The sequence below is a fragment of the Poecilia latipinna genome, unplaced genomic scaffold, assembly GCF_001443285.1.
Source record: "Poecilia latipinna isolate Pla-1442-1.1 unplaced genomic scaffold, P_latipinna-1.0 Scaffold1998, whole genome shotgun sequence".
Taxonomy (NCBI): Eukaryota; Metazoa; Chordata; class Actinopteri; order Cyprinodontiformes; family Poeciliidae; genus Poecilia; species Poecilia latipinna.
Genome location: NW_015114614.1, coordinates 106,266 through 120,091, shown reverse-complemented (window position 1 = coordinate 120,091; position 13,826 = coordinate 106,266). Strand labels below are relative to the sequence as shown.

Below are 13,826 nucleotides of genomic sequence, written 5' to 3'. Positions count from 1 at the left end.
GTGTGTGTGTGTGTGTGTGTTTTCTTTCCACTTCAGTGCATCGATAACATCCGCTGTAACGGCCTGATGACCAGCGTCTTTGAGGAGAACTCTAAAGTTTCTGTGCCCCACATGATCAAGTGAGGAAATGATCTCATTCTGGCTGTGCTAAAGTCTTACATTTGACAGATTTACAGATCTCACATCATGGTGGATTCATTATGTCAATGAGAAGAAAATTTTAAACAATGAAGTTGAATAATTTTCCAAAGCTCTAGGCTGAGTGATATAGACTTACAGTTTTATCCTGATATTTTGTGGTACTGTTGTGAAAACAATAAAAGTGACTATAAGAATTATTTATTACTTCCTTTTTAGGTAAATGTATGAGTATGACTGTGTGTCACAGCAATTATAGCCCCACAAACACAAAGACTGCTCTAGAAAAACATTCCCCCTTTTTCTTTAGGAAACCAGTCACATAAAAAAAAAAAATTATTTGTATCACTAAACTGCACACAGTAACTGCATTTAGTCATTTTTTTTCAAATGTATTTATATTTATTGATATTCTTGTTGAACAAATATTGAAGAAAATTAACAATACAGACAGTTTTCTTCAACATTATGAATTGGAATTTATTAATGATAAATCAAAATTCATATCATGATAAGAGTTATGATAAAAATGTATCATAATAAATGATAAACTATATGATAAATGACCACTTTTACATATTCCTTCCAACTTTTTCACATTTTGTCATTTTTAGTTATTTGATAGACCAAAACAAAGTGCTGAATATTCATGAAGTTAAAATAAGATAATACATGGTTTTCAGATGTTTTATGAGTAAAAATGTCTTTCTCTCTTTAAGACAAATTTCTGATTTCTGAGCTGTTTATTCTAAATCATTGCCTGATATTAAAACAGATGAATTGTCCAAACTGGACAATAACAAATAATAAGTCCTAGCTTTGTCCTCTATAAAAGACACAAGGATTTAAGTCAAATTTGTTGTTGTTTTTCCTCCTCCAAGGTCCGACGCCAGGCTGCATAAAGACGACGTCGACATTTGCTTCAGCAAGACGCTCAACTCCTGCAAAGTCCCTCAGATCAGATACGCCAGCGTGGAGCGGCTGCTGGAGCGCCTCACCGACCTGCGCTTCCTCTCCATCGACTTCCTCAACACCTTCCTCCACACGTACCGGATCTTCACCACGGCCGCCGTGGTCATCGACAAACTGGCCGACATCTATAAGAAACCCTTCACCTCCATTCCTGTGAGGTATTCAGGCCTCAAAAACAATGAGGATACTCCTCCCACTGACCCCAGACTCCATCCTGTTCATCCGTCCTCACTGTGTCTCTGTCCTCCTCATGCCTAACACTTCATCCTGTCATTCACTCCATCTTTTCTTCTTCACTTCCCCCTCCTTCATCTTCCTCACACTGCTGCCCCGCCTCAGGATCGAGCAGCACTCATACGACCGTCTGTCCATCATGTCTCTCTGTCCTGACTACAGTCTCAAGATCACACAGCTGGCTTTGGACCAGTCCAAGTAAATACCATCAGAAGGCTTTGGGGGAGTGATTTGGGTAACACTTTATCTGAAGGGGTGTGCATAAGACTGGCATGACGACGCTGTCATAAACATGAAGGAGTCTTCATCAGTATTTATGAGTGTTGTCATGAAGTGCATTACGGTAAATACAAAGTGAAGGCTTTTAACGCCACTTTGAACTAAAAGTGTCAACTTTGAATTATTTGGTGAATAATGACACATTTCATGCTAAGTTGACACTTTTAAAGCAGATTTGTATTAAAAGTGTCATTATTTACTGAATGCCATTTCATGACTACAGTGTTAAACATTTATGCAAACACCTTCATGGTCAGTACCGGTCATGTTGTGTCATGTTTATGACAGAGTCATCATGTCAGTCTACAGCACACTCCTTCAGATGAAGTGTTGCCATGACTCGTGGTTCTCCTAGTCAGAGCTGTGGACTGACCGCTCTGGTTTCTTTCAGGTCTCTGGAGCTTTTCTTTGCCACCAACCAGGGCGCCTGGGGATCCGACCCGCTGAACAACAAATCCCCCAGACTCTGCCGCAAGTTCTCCTCCCCGCCTCCCATCTCCATCCCGTCCCGCACCTCCTCCCCGGTGCACTGCCGAAAGCTGTCCCTGAGCTCACCGGTGGGCGTGAAGGTCGGGGCGTTGGACCTGTCCACCACCCCGCCGCTGTCCGCAGCCAACTCCCCCACCTCCAGCCACAGCCCCTCCATCTCCTCTCCTCCGCCCGGCTTCAACCGGCTGCCGTTCGGCTTCTCGTCGCCCCCGCCCACCACCACGCGTTCCCCCAGCCTCCCGCAGGCCTCCGGGGTGTCCTCGCCGCCTCCCGCCTCCACCAGGGCCCCGCTGGACCTCAGCCGGGGCCCCAGCTCCCCAGAGCTGAGTCCGGCCGCGGGGGACGACGTCAGCGGAGAGCTGCCGCGCATCGACGCCTTCTGTGGGAAGCTGAGGCGTAGCATCCGCAGAGGTAGGAAGACGCTAACAGTTAGCGCTCACACTCCTCCAGCTTTACATGCAGTAAACACGTTGGATATTTGTGACTGCTGCTGTAGATGCTGCTTTAAGCTGCTGGCAGACTGTGTTCCTATAAACAGTCTGGAATATAATCTAAGTTTTTACCAGGCCTGTGGAGAAAGGTGTAAGAAATAGAAAATAAAAGAAGGGAAAAGTTTTTTTATGTCCAGACTTCCGATCTTCTAGAAGTTGAGTTTTCTCCTTCATTTCATATTCCATGGTTTAATATTTATGTCCATCAATCTCTCCATCCATCCCTCTGCTTTCCGATGTTTCCCTTCATCAAATTATTTTTCACTCCTTTCATTTAATCCTTCATTTGGTTTCTTTTTAGTCCATTTTTCCGTTCTTGCTCATTTGATTCTCCTGGTTCCTATCTTCCATTTTTTTTGTTTTGTTCTCTTTTTCCTCATTTCCTCCTTTGCTTCCATCCTTCTTTCCTCCCTCTATGAAATCTTGACATAAACAATGTGAAGGATGTTCATAATTCATTTGCAGCTAATTAGTCCAGACTCTGACTTTGTCTTTTATTGTGTTCTAGCAAAGACATAAATGGGTCAGCATTTCTCTTTCAGAGGAATAATCGGGCCTGTAGATGAATATGTGTCTGCAGTACGAAGGATGATCACTAGTAAAACAGGAGCAGAGAACCAGACCAAAAAATGGGAGGAGAGAGAAAACATGAAAAGACAGGAACCTGTTAGAGAAAGAGAAGAGAACGATGACATGTAATGGCTGACATCTCAAATAGCAGCTTATTACCTGAGAGTTCACTAAAGCATTTTTAGATCATGTTAAAATAACCATCCTTGTAAACTCATATATAGATACTATATATACAACATGGAAATCACCTGGACTCATACTGGATGTTTGACCTTTTCTCTCTCACAGCTGTTCTGGAGTCAGTATCCCTGGACAAGTTCATCCCTGAGTCGCCGTCCAGCACCGAGCCGGGGGACCTGTCCCCCTGCCGCTCCCCATCCACACCCAGACATCTCCGCTACAGACAGTCTGGAGGTAATAAAACTACACGAGCACAGCACACCGCACCACACCGCACTGCACTGCCTTATTACATTTACAGCTGTTAACAAAGATCTAGAAGTTTAATTGTGATAAAGAACTGTAAAACCATTTTCACGTCACATTTGTTCTGCACAAGTCAAGTGAAAAACAACTCAATTTGCAAAAAGGACACAAAAACTTGTTGCTGAGAATTTACCATTTTATATCTATCTATCTTGTTTAGCTGGATGCTAACAGTATCATAAAAGTGGATGGTAATTTTTGCCTTCTCTACTTTGCAAAAGCTCCTTTTATAATTTGGACATTTTCTCTGATTCTATAGCTACAATTTCATTACAAATGTGTGCCAAACTTTATTGATAATCCACTAATGTCGAAAAAGCACAATTTCACAATTGTGTTGTTTCCATTTAATAGGAAACTAAACTAAAATCACATGTGAATAAGTTTGTTCACACAATAAATCAATTAAAGACATGTCTTGCCATCATCCCCCAACCACTTCCTGTCATGTTCTTCGTCATTTCCACCAGTAGTAACATCTGCCTGTTGATCTCATGATTAGTGTGATGGATGAAAAATGTTTCCATTGCAGTTTAGAATGACATATAGTGTTGATTGAGATTTGTACCAGTTAATACAATGAGATCTATTGTCCTTCTGAACAGGGTGTTTGCCCTTTTAAGAGCCGTTGGAGCAGATCTACCATTAAGGTTTTACTGTTTTTGGTTGCTTGTAGTGGCAGCCGGGGAGAACTCTCGCTGCACCATGTCGCCAGCGTCGGCGTTCGCCATCGCCACGGCGGCCGCAGGGCACAGCAGCTCGCAGGGTGAGCATGTCCAATCCTGAAGGTCACAGCGGATGTAGCGGAGGGAGGGAGCTCCGCTTGTGGTGTTCATTGGATTATGTGGAGGGGAGAAGCTAAAAGGACAACAGAACATAATTTAAAGATAAGAGGAAGGAAGTGGTTGCCTGTGTAGGAGATTTCTAATGAGCTAATAAGCTTTTATTGTTTTAAAAGCACATTTGTTTTTAAAATCGATGGTTTAGAAGCCTGAAGCAAGCTACAATGAAAAAATAAATACAAACAGAACATAATTTACTTCCTTTATTATAGTAATTACTTTAAAAGTCTCACATTTAGAAAATGTAGTAATATGTTTTTAGAGTTTTCTTCAATATGTGTGTCTGGATTGAAGTCATTTTCAAGGAACCAAAGAACAAAATTCACAAAGAAGGTGTCTGTTAACTAAATCTGGATTTATTTATTTATTTTTATTTATTGCTCTCCTAGGTTTTAGTAACTCTGAGAAAACATGTGATAAGGAATTCATCATCCGCAGAGCTGCTACCAACAGAGTCCTGAATGTCCTGCGGCACTGGGTCTCTAAACACTCCCAGGTGAGTCAAAGAGGAAACACTTTCCATATCCACAGTCTGTTTCAATCAGTCAGACTTTAGTAATGTATGTATCCTAGCAAAAACATGCTTAAGAAGATAACCAACCACTGGATTGATTTTGGGGATTTTCCTTGTATCAGAGTTGGTCCAACCTGCACCTGTCTGAGTTAGCACTAGGAGACTGATGTCTTTTCTGTCACAAACACTGTCACAAACCTACTTCTGTTTGTGACAGAAGGTAGTTTTCGACTCATTCAGATTAGTTTGAGTCATAATATTGTAACACCAAAATATGTAATAAAGCATGAAATAACTCAAAGAACGCTCTATAGTAATATTATACTACAGTATGAAAATACATCTTAATTCTACCTTGTTTGCTAATGTGGTAAAACAAAGGTAGGGCCTGTAGGTTACCATGGCTCCAATTATTCCTCACGTCCCTCAGTGCTTTCCACATACAGCCGAAAGAGACAGCCCCCCTTTGAGGAGCACGCCTAAAAAAGCTGCTGGTTGCTTTCGCTCTTGCTGCGTCTCTTCTTCCGTCGTTGCTCTCCGTGACAGAGGTGCTCTTTGCACTGCGTGTCCTTCCCACCATGGACGCACGCAGAAAGGTCAGCTTCATCCCCAGGGAGCTTCAGAGAACTATCATTTTTGTCTAAGATTATATAAGGAGCTATTTTTGTAGCTGGCTGTTGCCTGGAAAAGTAAACTTGTTCGGGTCGGCTGAGAAAAACAGCTCTTGGTTTAGGAGGGCAAGGTGTTTTTGACCTTCCACAGTCACAAATTATTAAAGTGAATGGAAAAATATATGAATTTGGTTTGGTTTCTAACACTATATTGATGAGTTAAATGTGAAGCTCTTCTAGTGTTGAGGTGTCCAAATTAGTTAATTGTAAGTAACAAAGTTGTACTAACATCAAGTCACATTTATGATGTGTCACTTTTGATTTCCACCATTTTGAGTACTGAGGATGTAAGTGAGATGAAAGGTGTATCAATCAATCAATCAAATTTTATTTGTATAGCACATTTCAGCAGCAAGGCATTTCAAGGTGCTTTACATAATTAAAAAACAAAATAAAAACAGCATGTGACATTAAATAAACAGTAAGAAAGAGATTTTGGAAAAAGAAAAAAAAGAAAAAGATTAAAAAAAAGATAAAAACATACTTTTGTTACGGAATTTAAGCGCCTGTTGTCGCCGGACTCCGCCGTCTGTTTAACACGGGTATTATCCAGGCCCCGTCGCCTAACAGGACAAGGTCTCCAACCCTGCAGCAAGACTCTCAGTGTGCAACTGAATCAGGACAAAGCAACTATTGCCATGATATCAAGGTTAGAGTCCTTGTCAAACGGCGTTTTGACTAAAGTCCAAAGGGTTGGAGTCCCAGTTGACGGCGTCTCAACTAAAGTTCTACAGCTTTTTATTTCTCTTTCTCACTGTTTACATTTTAATGATGTTTTTTAAATCTCTTTCTCTTTCTCACATGCTGTTTTTATTTTAATTATGTAAAGCACTTTGAAATGCCTTGCTGCTGAAATGTGCTATACAAATAAAATCTGATTGATTGATTGATCAATCAATCATGTAGCACATTTCAGCAACAAGGTCGTTCAAAGTCCTTTACATTGTGAAAACCTAAAAATAAAAAAAATCATAAACACAACAACTGTGAAAAACAATAACAGACATTACATTTTGTAAAATATAATGTCATTTTGATTGTTAAAGTCATCAATACTCATCAAATATATTGGTCAATTCTCCATTTATGATGATTCAAAAGCAGCTCTAAACAGGTAGCTTTTAAAGGAACTCAGTGTTTCAGCTGTTTTGCAGTTTTCTGGAAGTTTGTCCATGATCTAGCTAAACGTATCCTTGCTGTCCTTGACTAAATGTTTGATGCACCATCCCTGAGTGATCCCAAATGGTGAAATTGTTATCAGAACTTATTTAAAAAAAAGTAATTTTAGGGGCGAGTCAACCTTCATGAGAACAGAGAGCGTCTGTGTAGCACAGCATGAGTCTGAGTAACATTAATATCAGGTCATTGCAATAAGATTAAAGTAAAACTGTTTAATTCCAATAAGTGGTTTGTATGTGTGAGTTATTAATGCCTCTGTTGCAACTCACATATCAGAATTTCTTTTCCTACTTTTTCATTAGTTTCTCTACCAGATTTGCTCACCACGTTCCTTTTTTCTTGATGGATTTTACACTGGCTGTCATTATGTCACTGACTGCTCTGATGCTGTTCTGCTGTGTGCTTCACATCATCTCAGCTGAAGCTTTCCGATGTCGTGTCTCTGTGTCTCTGTCAGGACTTTGACCTGAACAGCGAGCTGAAGACAGGAGTGATCAGTCTGCTGGAGGAGGTGCTGCGAGACCCAGATCTTCTGCCCCAAGAGAGAAAAGCAGCAACCAACATTTTAAGGTGCAGACTATTTACTGGCAAACCTCCTCTTCATAATGTCAGAGGTTTCTTTTACACATTTGTTGTAATTATTTTGCTGTCAAATGTTAGATATTTAGAATTTTCCTTGATGCATCTTCAAAATGACACTGTGGTTTGCTTTGCAGTGCCATTTCTCAGGATGAACCAGACGACACTCAGCTGAGGATAGAAGACATCCTACAGATGGTCAGTGTGAGTTCATGTGAAACACTTCATTGAATGCATTCAATGAAACAAAAAAAGTTTGAAATGACTTCTCTTGTTATAATGAAACAGAAAAGCTGCCCTCTTCTGCATTTCATTGCGGTAAGGATAATTCTCTCTCTTTCCCTGTTAAACGTCCACCAGGAAGTGATCTTTCCTGTAGATTTAAAGTTGTTAGCGATCTTTATGCTGCGCTTCCCACACATTAAGCCGATGTATGTCTGTGTGTGAACAAGGCTGAGAGTCCTAAAGCCGAGTGTTTCGAGTCCCTCTCAGCCATGGAGATGGCGGAGCAGATCACGCTGCTGGATCACATCGTTTTCAGGAGCATTCCCTATGAGTGAGTACACGACTAACCACTACTGTACCATCAATCGGCTCCAGGAGGTTTTTGTTTAGATAAAATATGTCCAACTCTATCCGAGCATTACAGAAATAACAGCAGCTGGAATGGGTAAAATAACTCATATAAAACAGTAAGTAATGATAATCTGACAGGATTAATAGCAGCAGATCACCTTTATTTACATTTTGTTACATTACTAAATAGACTTCAATGCATTTTATTGAGGTTTTACATGGCAGTTCACTACAATACAGATCATAATTGTGATCATTAAAATATTTTCTTTCACATTAAACAACTAGTTTAGTTTCCCTGTCTTTAATTTCATTTTAGTTTATATCAATCTGCTGTGAGGCGGTTTTCTAGAGCTGTGTGTTGTGGAGGCCAGCAGGGGGAGCTAGAGAGGCCTCAGAAAGTTAGAGGGAAGATGAAGAGGGGGGAAATGCAAAAATAAAAAAAAATTAAGCCATAAATTTCTATTAAATGTTTTTAAAATAAATTGTAATCTGTTTTCAAATTGTTATTATGAAACATAAGTTAAAATAATTTATTGAAATGTTATTTGCCAGGCTCATCTTTCTGATTGGCTGCTGGTCATCGCTAGGAAGCGTGAAGTGGGAAAGTTTCTGTCAAGAAAAGACTGAAGGAACTGTGGAGATGAAATAAAATTTGATGTGTGATAAATAGAATTATTACATATTTTTATAATAATCGAAATATGGGATTGTGGTGGAACATTTTTTATCACATAACATAAATATATTGATGTAATATTATGACATAAACATCAAATTAATAAAGTCAAAAATCTTCTACCACAGAACTCACAGCCAACTAAATCCAGAAGATACCAGGCAACATTAAATGCTAACCAAATGCAACAATTATCGAATAGTGAATCAAAGTGAGGAGAAACATTTGGAAAGTTATTGTTTCTTTACATATTTTGTAGCAAGAAAAATATTCAGAGACATTCTCCTTAAAATCTGACTAAGCTGCAGCTACTTTTCAAAGAAAAGTATGCAAACATTTCAGTCTGTTGATGTTCAAAGCTGCTACAGACAAATCATGTAAGATGTGCAGCTGTGATTATAATGAGAAGCAGTTTTGCAAAAGATTAATTAATTAAACCATGGATCCCTTTCATTCAGTGTCACATTTATACAGAGCTTTCTAACATGTGAAAAAACATTAAATGATCACCTTTCAGATTGACTGACCATCTCACTTTGTGTCCACTCAGGGAGTTTTTGGGTCAGGGCTGGATGAAGGTGGACAAGACTGAAAGGACTCCATACATCATGAAGACCAGCCAGCACTTTAATGATGTAAGAAACCCTCGCAGAAAACTCACCAAAAGCTACCGTTTCAAACTTTAAACCATCATGAACATTTAACACTGGAACTGGAAGATGTTTTAAATATCCAAAACAAATAAACAAAACACCAGAAATAAAAAATAAAATGAATGACGAAGTCTCTGTAAACAAAATTGTCCTTTAAAGAAAAGGTTTTGGTTGAGACCAAAACACCAAACTGAAGACTTTTGTCATCCAGTTTATGGTAGAAAGAGAAAAGACACAAAACGACAAATCATGCAAATGGTTATTGAGGTTGTTTTAATTTATCACGCAATTTTTTGATTTAGTTCTTATTGTGACATATAAAATTGTGAATAAAAGTCAGAAAAACATTCTTCAAGTTGGAGTTTTATATATTTTGCCACATTGTCTGTAGGTTTGAAAAAGGTTTCCAGGTCAAAGGTTAATGCTGTTTCGGGGAACCATGATATGGAAAAGTTCCAAAACTTTTCCATGTCATCTAGAGGACCAAAGAAATACCTGCAGCATTCAGAATTTGGGCCGCGGGCCTGGAGTTTGACACATGTGGCTTTGATTTATTTTAAACAAAAAACACTGGGGGGATTTATATTATACAATCAGTGCACATCATCACTGCTTCTTGCTTTGTGAATCAGACCAACATGATGGTAAAAATGGATCAAAAATAACAGTTTTAGCATATCAGATTGTTCTGTCTTGTGATTCCTGTGAAATCTCGTCAGATGAGCAACCTGGTGGCGTCTCAGATCATGGCCCACAGCGACGTGGGCTCTCGGGCCGGCTCCATAGAGAAGTGGCTGGCCGTGGCCGACATCTGTCGCTGCCTCAACAACTACAACGGCGTGCTGGAGATCACCTCTGCTCTCAACCGCAGCGCCATCTACAGGCTGAAGAAAACCTGGGCTAAAGTTTGCAAACAGGTTTAGTTGAATCAGCTCGCAGTACTAATATTACCTTACACACACAGAAAACCTCCAACGTTACGATTTGTCTTTTGTTTTTTTTGTTTTCAGACCAAGGCGCTGATGGACCGGCTTCAGAAGATCGTATCGTCAGAGGGGAGGTTCAAAAATCTCAGAGAGACGCTGAAAAAGTAGCTACAGTCACAGACAGTCACCCTCTGCCCTACAGCATGATGCTGACACCACTATGAGATCATTTTTACCTCCTTGTGCGCAGCTGCAACCCTCCATGTGTGCCGTACCTGGGCATGTACCTGACTGACCTGGCCTTCATCGAGGAGGGAACGCCAAACTTCACCGAGGAGGGGCTGGTCAACTTCTCCAAGATGAGAATGGTAAGACTTTCTGTCCTACAGCCCAAAACACACACAACTCTCTGGAGTTTGGCTTTTATTGTCAATACATTTTAATCAGGCTCAGCTTATTTTCTGAAGATTTAAAAAAAAACATTAACTATCTCTGAGGTTTATACTTTCTAAAATTAAAAGTAGGATGTCTATGAATGTTTTTTGGGGATATTTTTGCTTCATAAAGTTTAAACCACAGCGAATCAACACAAATGATGATGGCAAGGGGTAACAAAAACATTATGTTGTTATTGTAACACTTTTTTAAAACAAACTTTTTGTGCCTTTTTTTATGCCTTTTTTTATTTTATCTGCTCACTAATAAACAAAAAACTAATGAGATAAAAACAAAATGGATCAGTAAATGATTAAGGACAAAAAACATAAAAAAGGTTTTGCGAGATGTTGTCATAAGACACGCCCACAGTCGATTGTTTTTTATTTTTGGCTTCAAGATTTGCTCTGGAGGTTCTAGTTACTGCAAAATTAAGATGAATGGAAAAAACTTTTTAAATAAATAAGCATCTATCCTTAACACCTAATACATATCTGTTTAAGAAAATGTTACTTTCTGAGCATTTAAAAAAAAAATTATCTGGCACATGGCTTTTTATAAATCAAATTTGTTGGTATGAAAAAGCTTCATCTTAAAGTTGCCGTTCTCTTTTTGTTGCTCTCTCTGCCTCTACAGATCTCTCATATTATCCGGGAAATTCGTCAGTTTCAGCAGGCTCCTTACAGGATAGAGCACCAATCCAAGGTTTGCCTTTTTTAATAATCATTTATTTATTTTTTTAAAAAAAATTCTTTCCTCAAGCAGTCTTTACTTCATATCCAGGTAACTCAGTTCCTGCTGGATAAGACCGTAGTAATGGATGAAGATACTCTGTATGAGCTCTCACTGAAGATCGAACCTCGAGTCCCTCCAGGTTAATTTTACACCAGAAACCTGCATCTACTGCACAGATTCACACCTCTCAGCTCACAGCACCACCTTTTAGATAAAGCCTGTGCTTTTATGTCACACACAGGTGATCAGCAGGTGTAGTAGGGGAAACTCAGGAGACAATGTGCCTTGTTTTATGGAGATCTGAGGTATTTATCTAGTTATTGTACTGTATCGCAGAAACAACTCCTTGCCATATTCTCAAACCTTTATGAGTGTAGAAACACCATCAGCACCAGAATGTTGCTGCTGTCACTCTGTGATTCGTCTTTTTTGTCTTTAACACAAAGTTCAGCTGTTTCTTCATATTGTATCAAACAACCATTTTTGCATTAATTAATCACATTTTAATATTGTTTCTCTGTGTGATTCGAATATTCAGGAAATTAAAGGGGCAGTATTATGTATTTTTTAACCACAAATCATTTTATAGTACAATCAAGTAACTATGTTACCTTCAGTTCATGTAAAAATGTTGTATATGACATTTTTGATTTTAAAGAAATTTTAATTTGATATATAAAGGCTTGAAATTGGGTCTCTGTCTCTTTAAAAACTCCGGCTCTTTCTGAAACTCCATCTTCAGGAAGTCATCATGACATGGCTCTTCTAGTAACCCTCTAGCAATGTTTTTTACCAACTTCAGACTGAGAAGTAGCTCCTACAGTGAGCTCAGCTGACTAGCAGGTGTTTGCTAATTGCTGCTGGCTAGTCTGAAGGAGCTGAGTGGGGGGAGGGAAAGAAACTGCTCTGTGAGGGGGAATCTTAGAAGATTGAAAACTGCAGCTCAGAGGAGGAGCTTCATCCTCGAAGGCGGGGCTTGGTCCACCAAGGCGTTTTTCACAGCTGAATGGTTGCCATGGAGATTAAAGGATTTCTCAAATATGCATGAGAGAATCAAGGCAACACTCCAGGTATGTTTTTCATGACGAAATAACATTATAACATGATGGAAAGCTTAGAAATTTTTTAGGAGAGCATTCTGATGGTCTCACCCAAAAATAATGAATTTCCTTAACGAATGTTTCAATAACCTTATAATAATGTGAGCTGGAATGAGCTTAACCTGTCTAGGACTTTAAATATGACATTTTGTCGCACAGTGAACCTTGTGATCTCTGAGTTCATGGTCACATGAAACATCAGCTGTAATTTCATTTTTAATCTTGTAAATTTACTCTATCTGATCAAACATCGGTTATGAGCTTCTGTTTTTTTTTTCTTGCATGTTCCCCTTTTTTTGAAGCGGCTTTTAGCAAATTTAGCTTTTTTATCCAAGTTGACAAACAACACGTCTCCTTTTAGTTTAGAATTGCTAAGAATTTTGTACACATTTTTTCTGATCAATATTTTTTAAGAATCATCTCCTGACACCACCTAAAGAAAAACATCACTGTTAATATATTTCTCTGATGTCATCACTGTAAATAATAATTCCTGTTAATGTTATCATATCTTTAAAACCTTTAACTTGTAAGAGTACCTCTGTAGTGGCATGTTTGCACTATTAATTTTAAGAAGAATGTTGCAAGGTTCTAGCGTTATTAGTATCATAAAAGTAGCATATATTACTATTAGTTTATTTTTGTAGATGCAGCTGACTTGTTTTTGTAGATTCATTTTTGCCTCTTTCCTTTCTGAAATCTTCTGTAACTTGTTTGCATTAGAGTCAGCTTGTTTTCATTCACTGTTGCATACTTTTATTCAACTTGTATTGTTTTTTAATTATTTATTTGTGTATTGTACAGACATTTACAAACTAAAGGCTTGAAAATAAAACTTTCAGGGAAACGAATGTTGTTGCAGATCATTGATGAAGAAGAAGAAAAATAATTAAAGCTTCACTTTCTGTGAAAACCTAAAGACGGCCACGGTCTGTAAAAATGAAAATTGGGCCTTTGAGTTTTAGCAAAAAGCAAAACATGCATTTCTTACAAAAATAATCCAAAACCTGTTGCCCTGGGCGACAGTCCCTGGAAGCTCTGTCTAAAGTCTGACACTTCCTGGATTTTTTTTGGTAATGAATAATTAAAGAAAATAATGCATCCATCATTTATTTTCTACTTCTTAACCATAAAGTTTTATTAAATACAAGTTGATGTTGTAATATGACAAAATGAGAAAAAAAATATCAAAGGACAAGACTTAGTATTTGCACTGTTGGCTTTCCGTACACAGAAGCTCAGCAAATGTCATTTTGAGGTAAAAAGAACATGGAA

The 13,826-nt window shown here is 38.6% G+C and overlaps 1 protein-coding gene across 1 annotated transcript; it reads left to right on the top strand.

The window, feature by feature from the left end:
* Window positions 1-6: 6 nt before the first annotated feature.
* On the top strand, window positions 7-11,990 carry LOC106935675 (ras-specific guanine nucleotide-releasing factor 2-like). The gene is made up of 17 exons (XM_015016253.1): window positions 7-119; window positions 1,020-1,268; window positions 1,450-1,542; window positions 2,015-2,523; window positions 3,465-3,590; window positions 4,339-4,428; window positions 4,894-5,000; window positions 7,326-7,438; window positions 7,585-7,645; window positions 7,736-7,765; window positions 7,900-8,003; window positions 9,253-9,337; window positions 10,075-10,272; window positions 10,366-10,445; window positions 10,532-10,649; window positions 11,353-11,421; window positions 11,500-11,990. The coding sequence occupies exons 1-17, from the start codon at window positions 67-69 to the stop codon at window positions 11,593-11,595; spliced, it is 2,181 nt and encodes a 726-aa protein (XP_014871739.1). The 5' UTR covers window positions 7-66; the 3' UTR covers window positions 11,596-11,990.
* The last annotated feature ends 1,836 nt before the right edge of the window (window positions 11,991-13,826 follow it).

Bases quoted from the DNA above. Each gene is read 5' to 3' on its own strand.
- LOC106935675 (XM_015016253.1), top strand. From the start codon at position 67: ATGACCAGCGTCTTTGAGGAGAACTCTAAAGTTTCTGTGCCCCACATG. The intron at 10,273-10,365 runs GTTTAGTTGAAT...TTTTGTTTTCAG, and splicing joins GGGCTAAAGTTTGCAAACAG to ACCAAGGCGCTGATGGACCG. The intron at 11,422-11,499 runs GTTTGCCTTTTT...CTTCATATCCAG, and splicing joins GGATAGAGCACCAATCCAAG to GTAACTCAGTTCCTGCTGGA.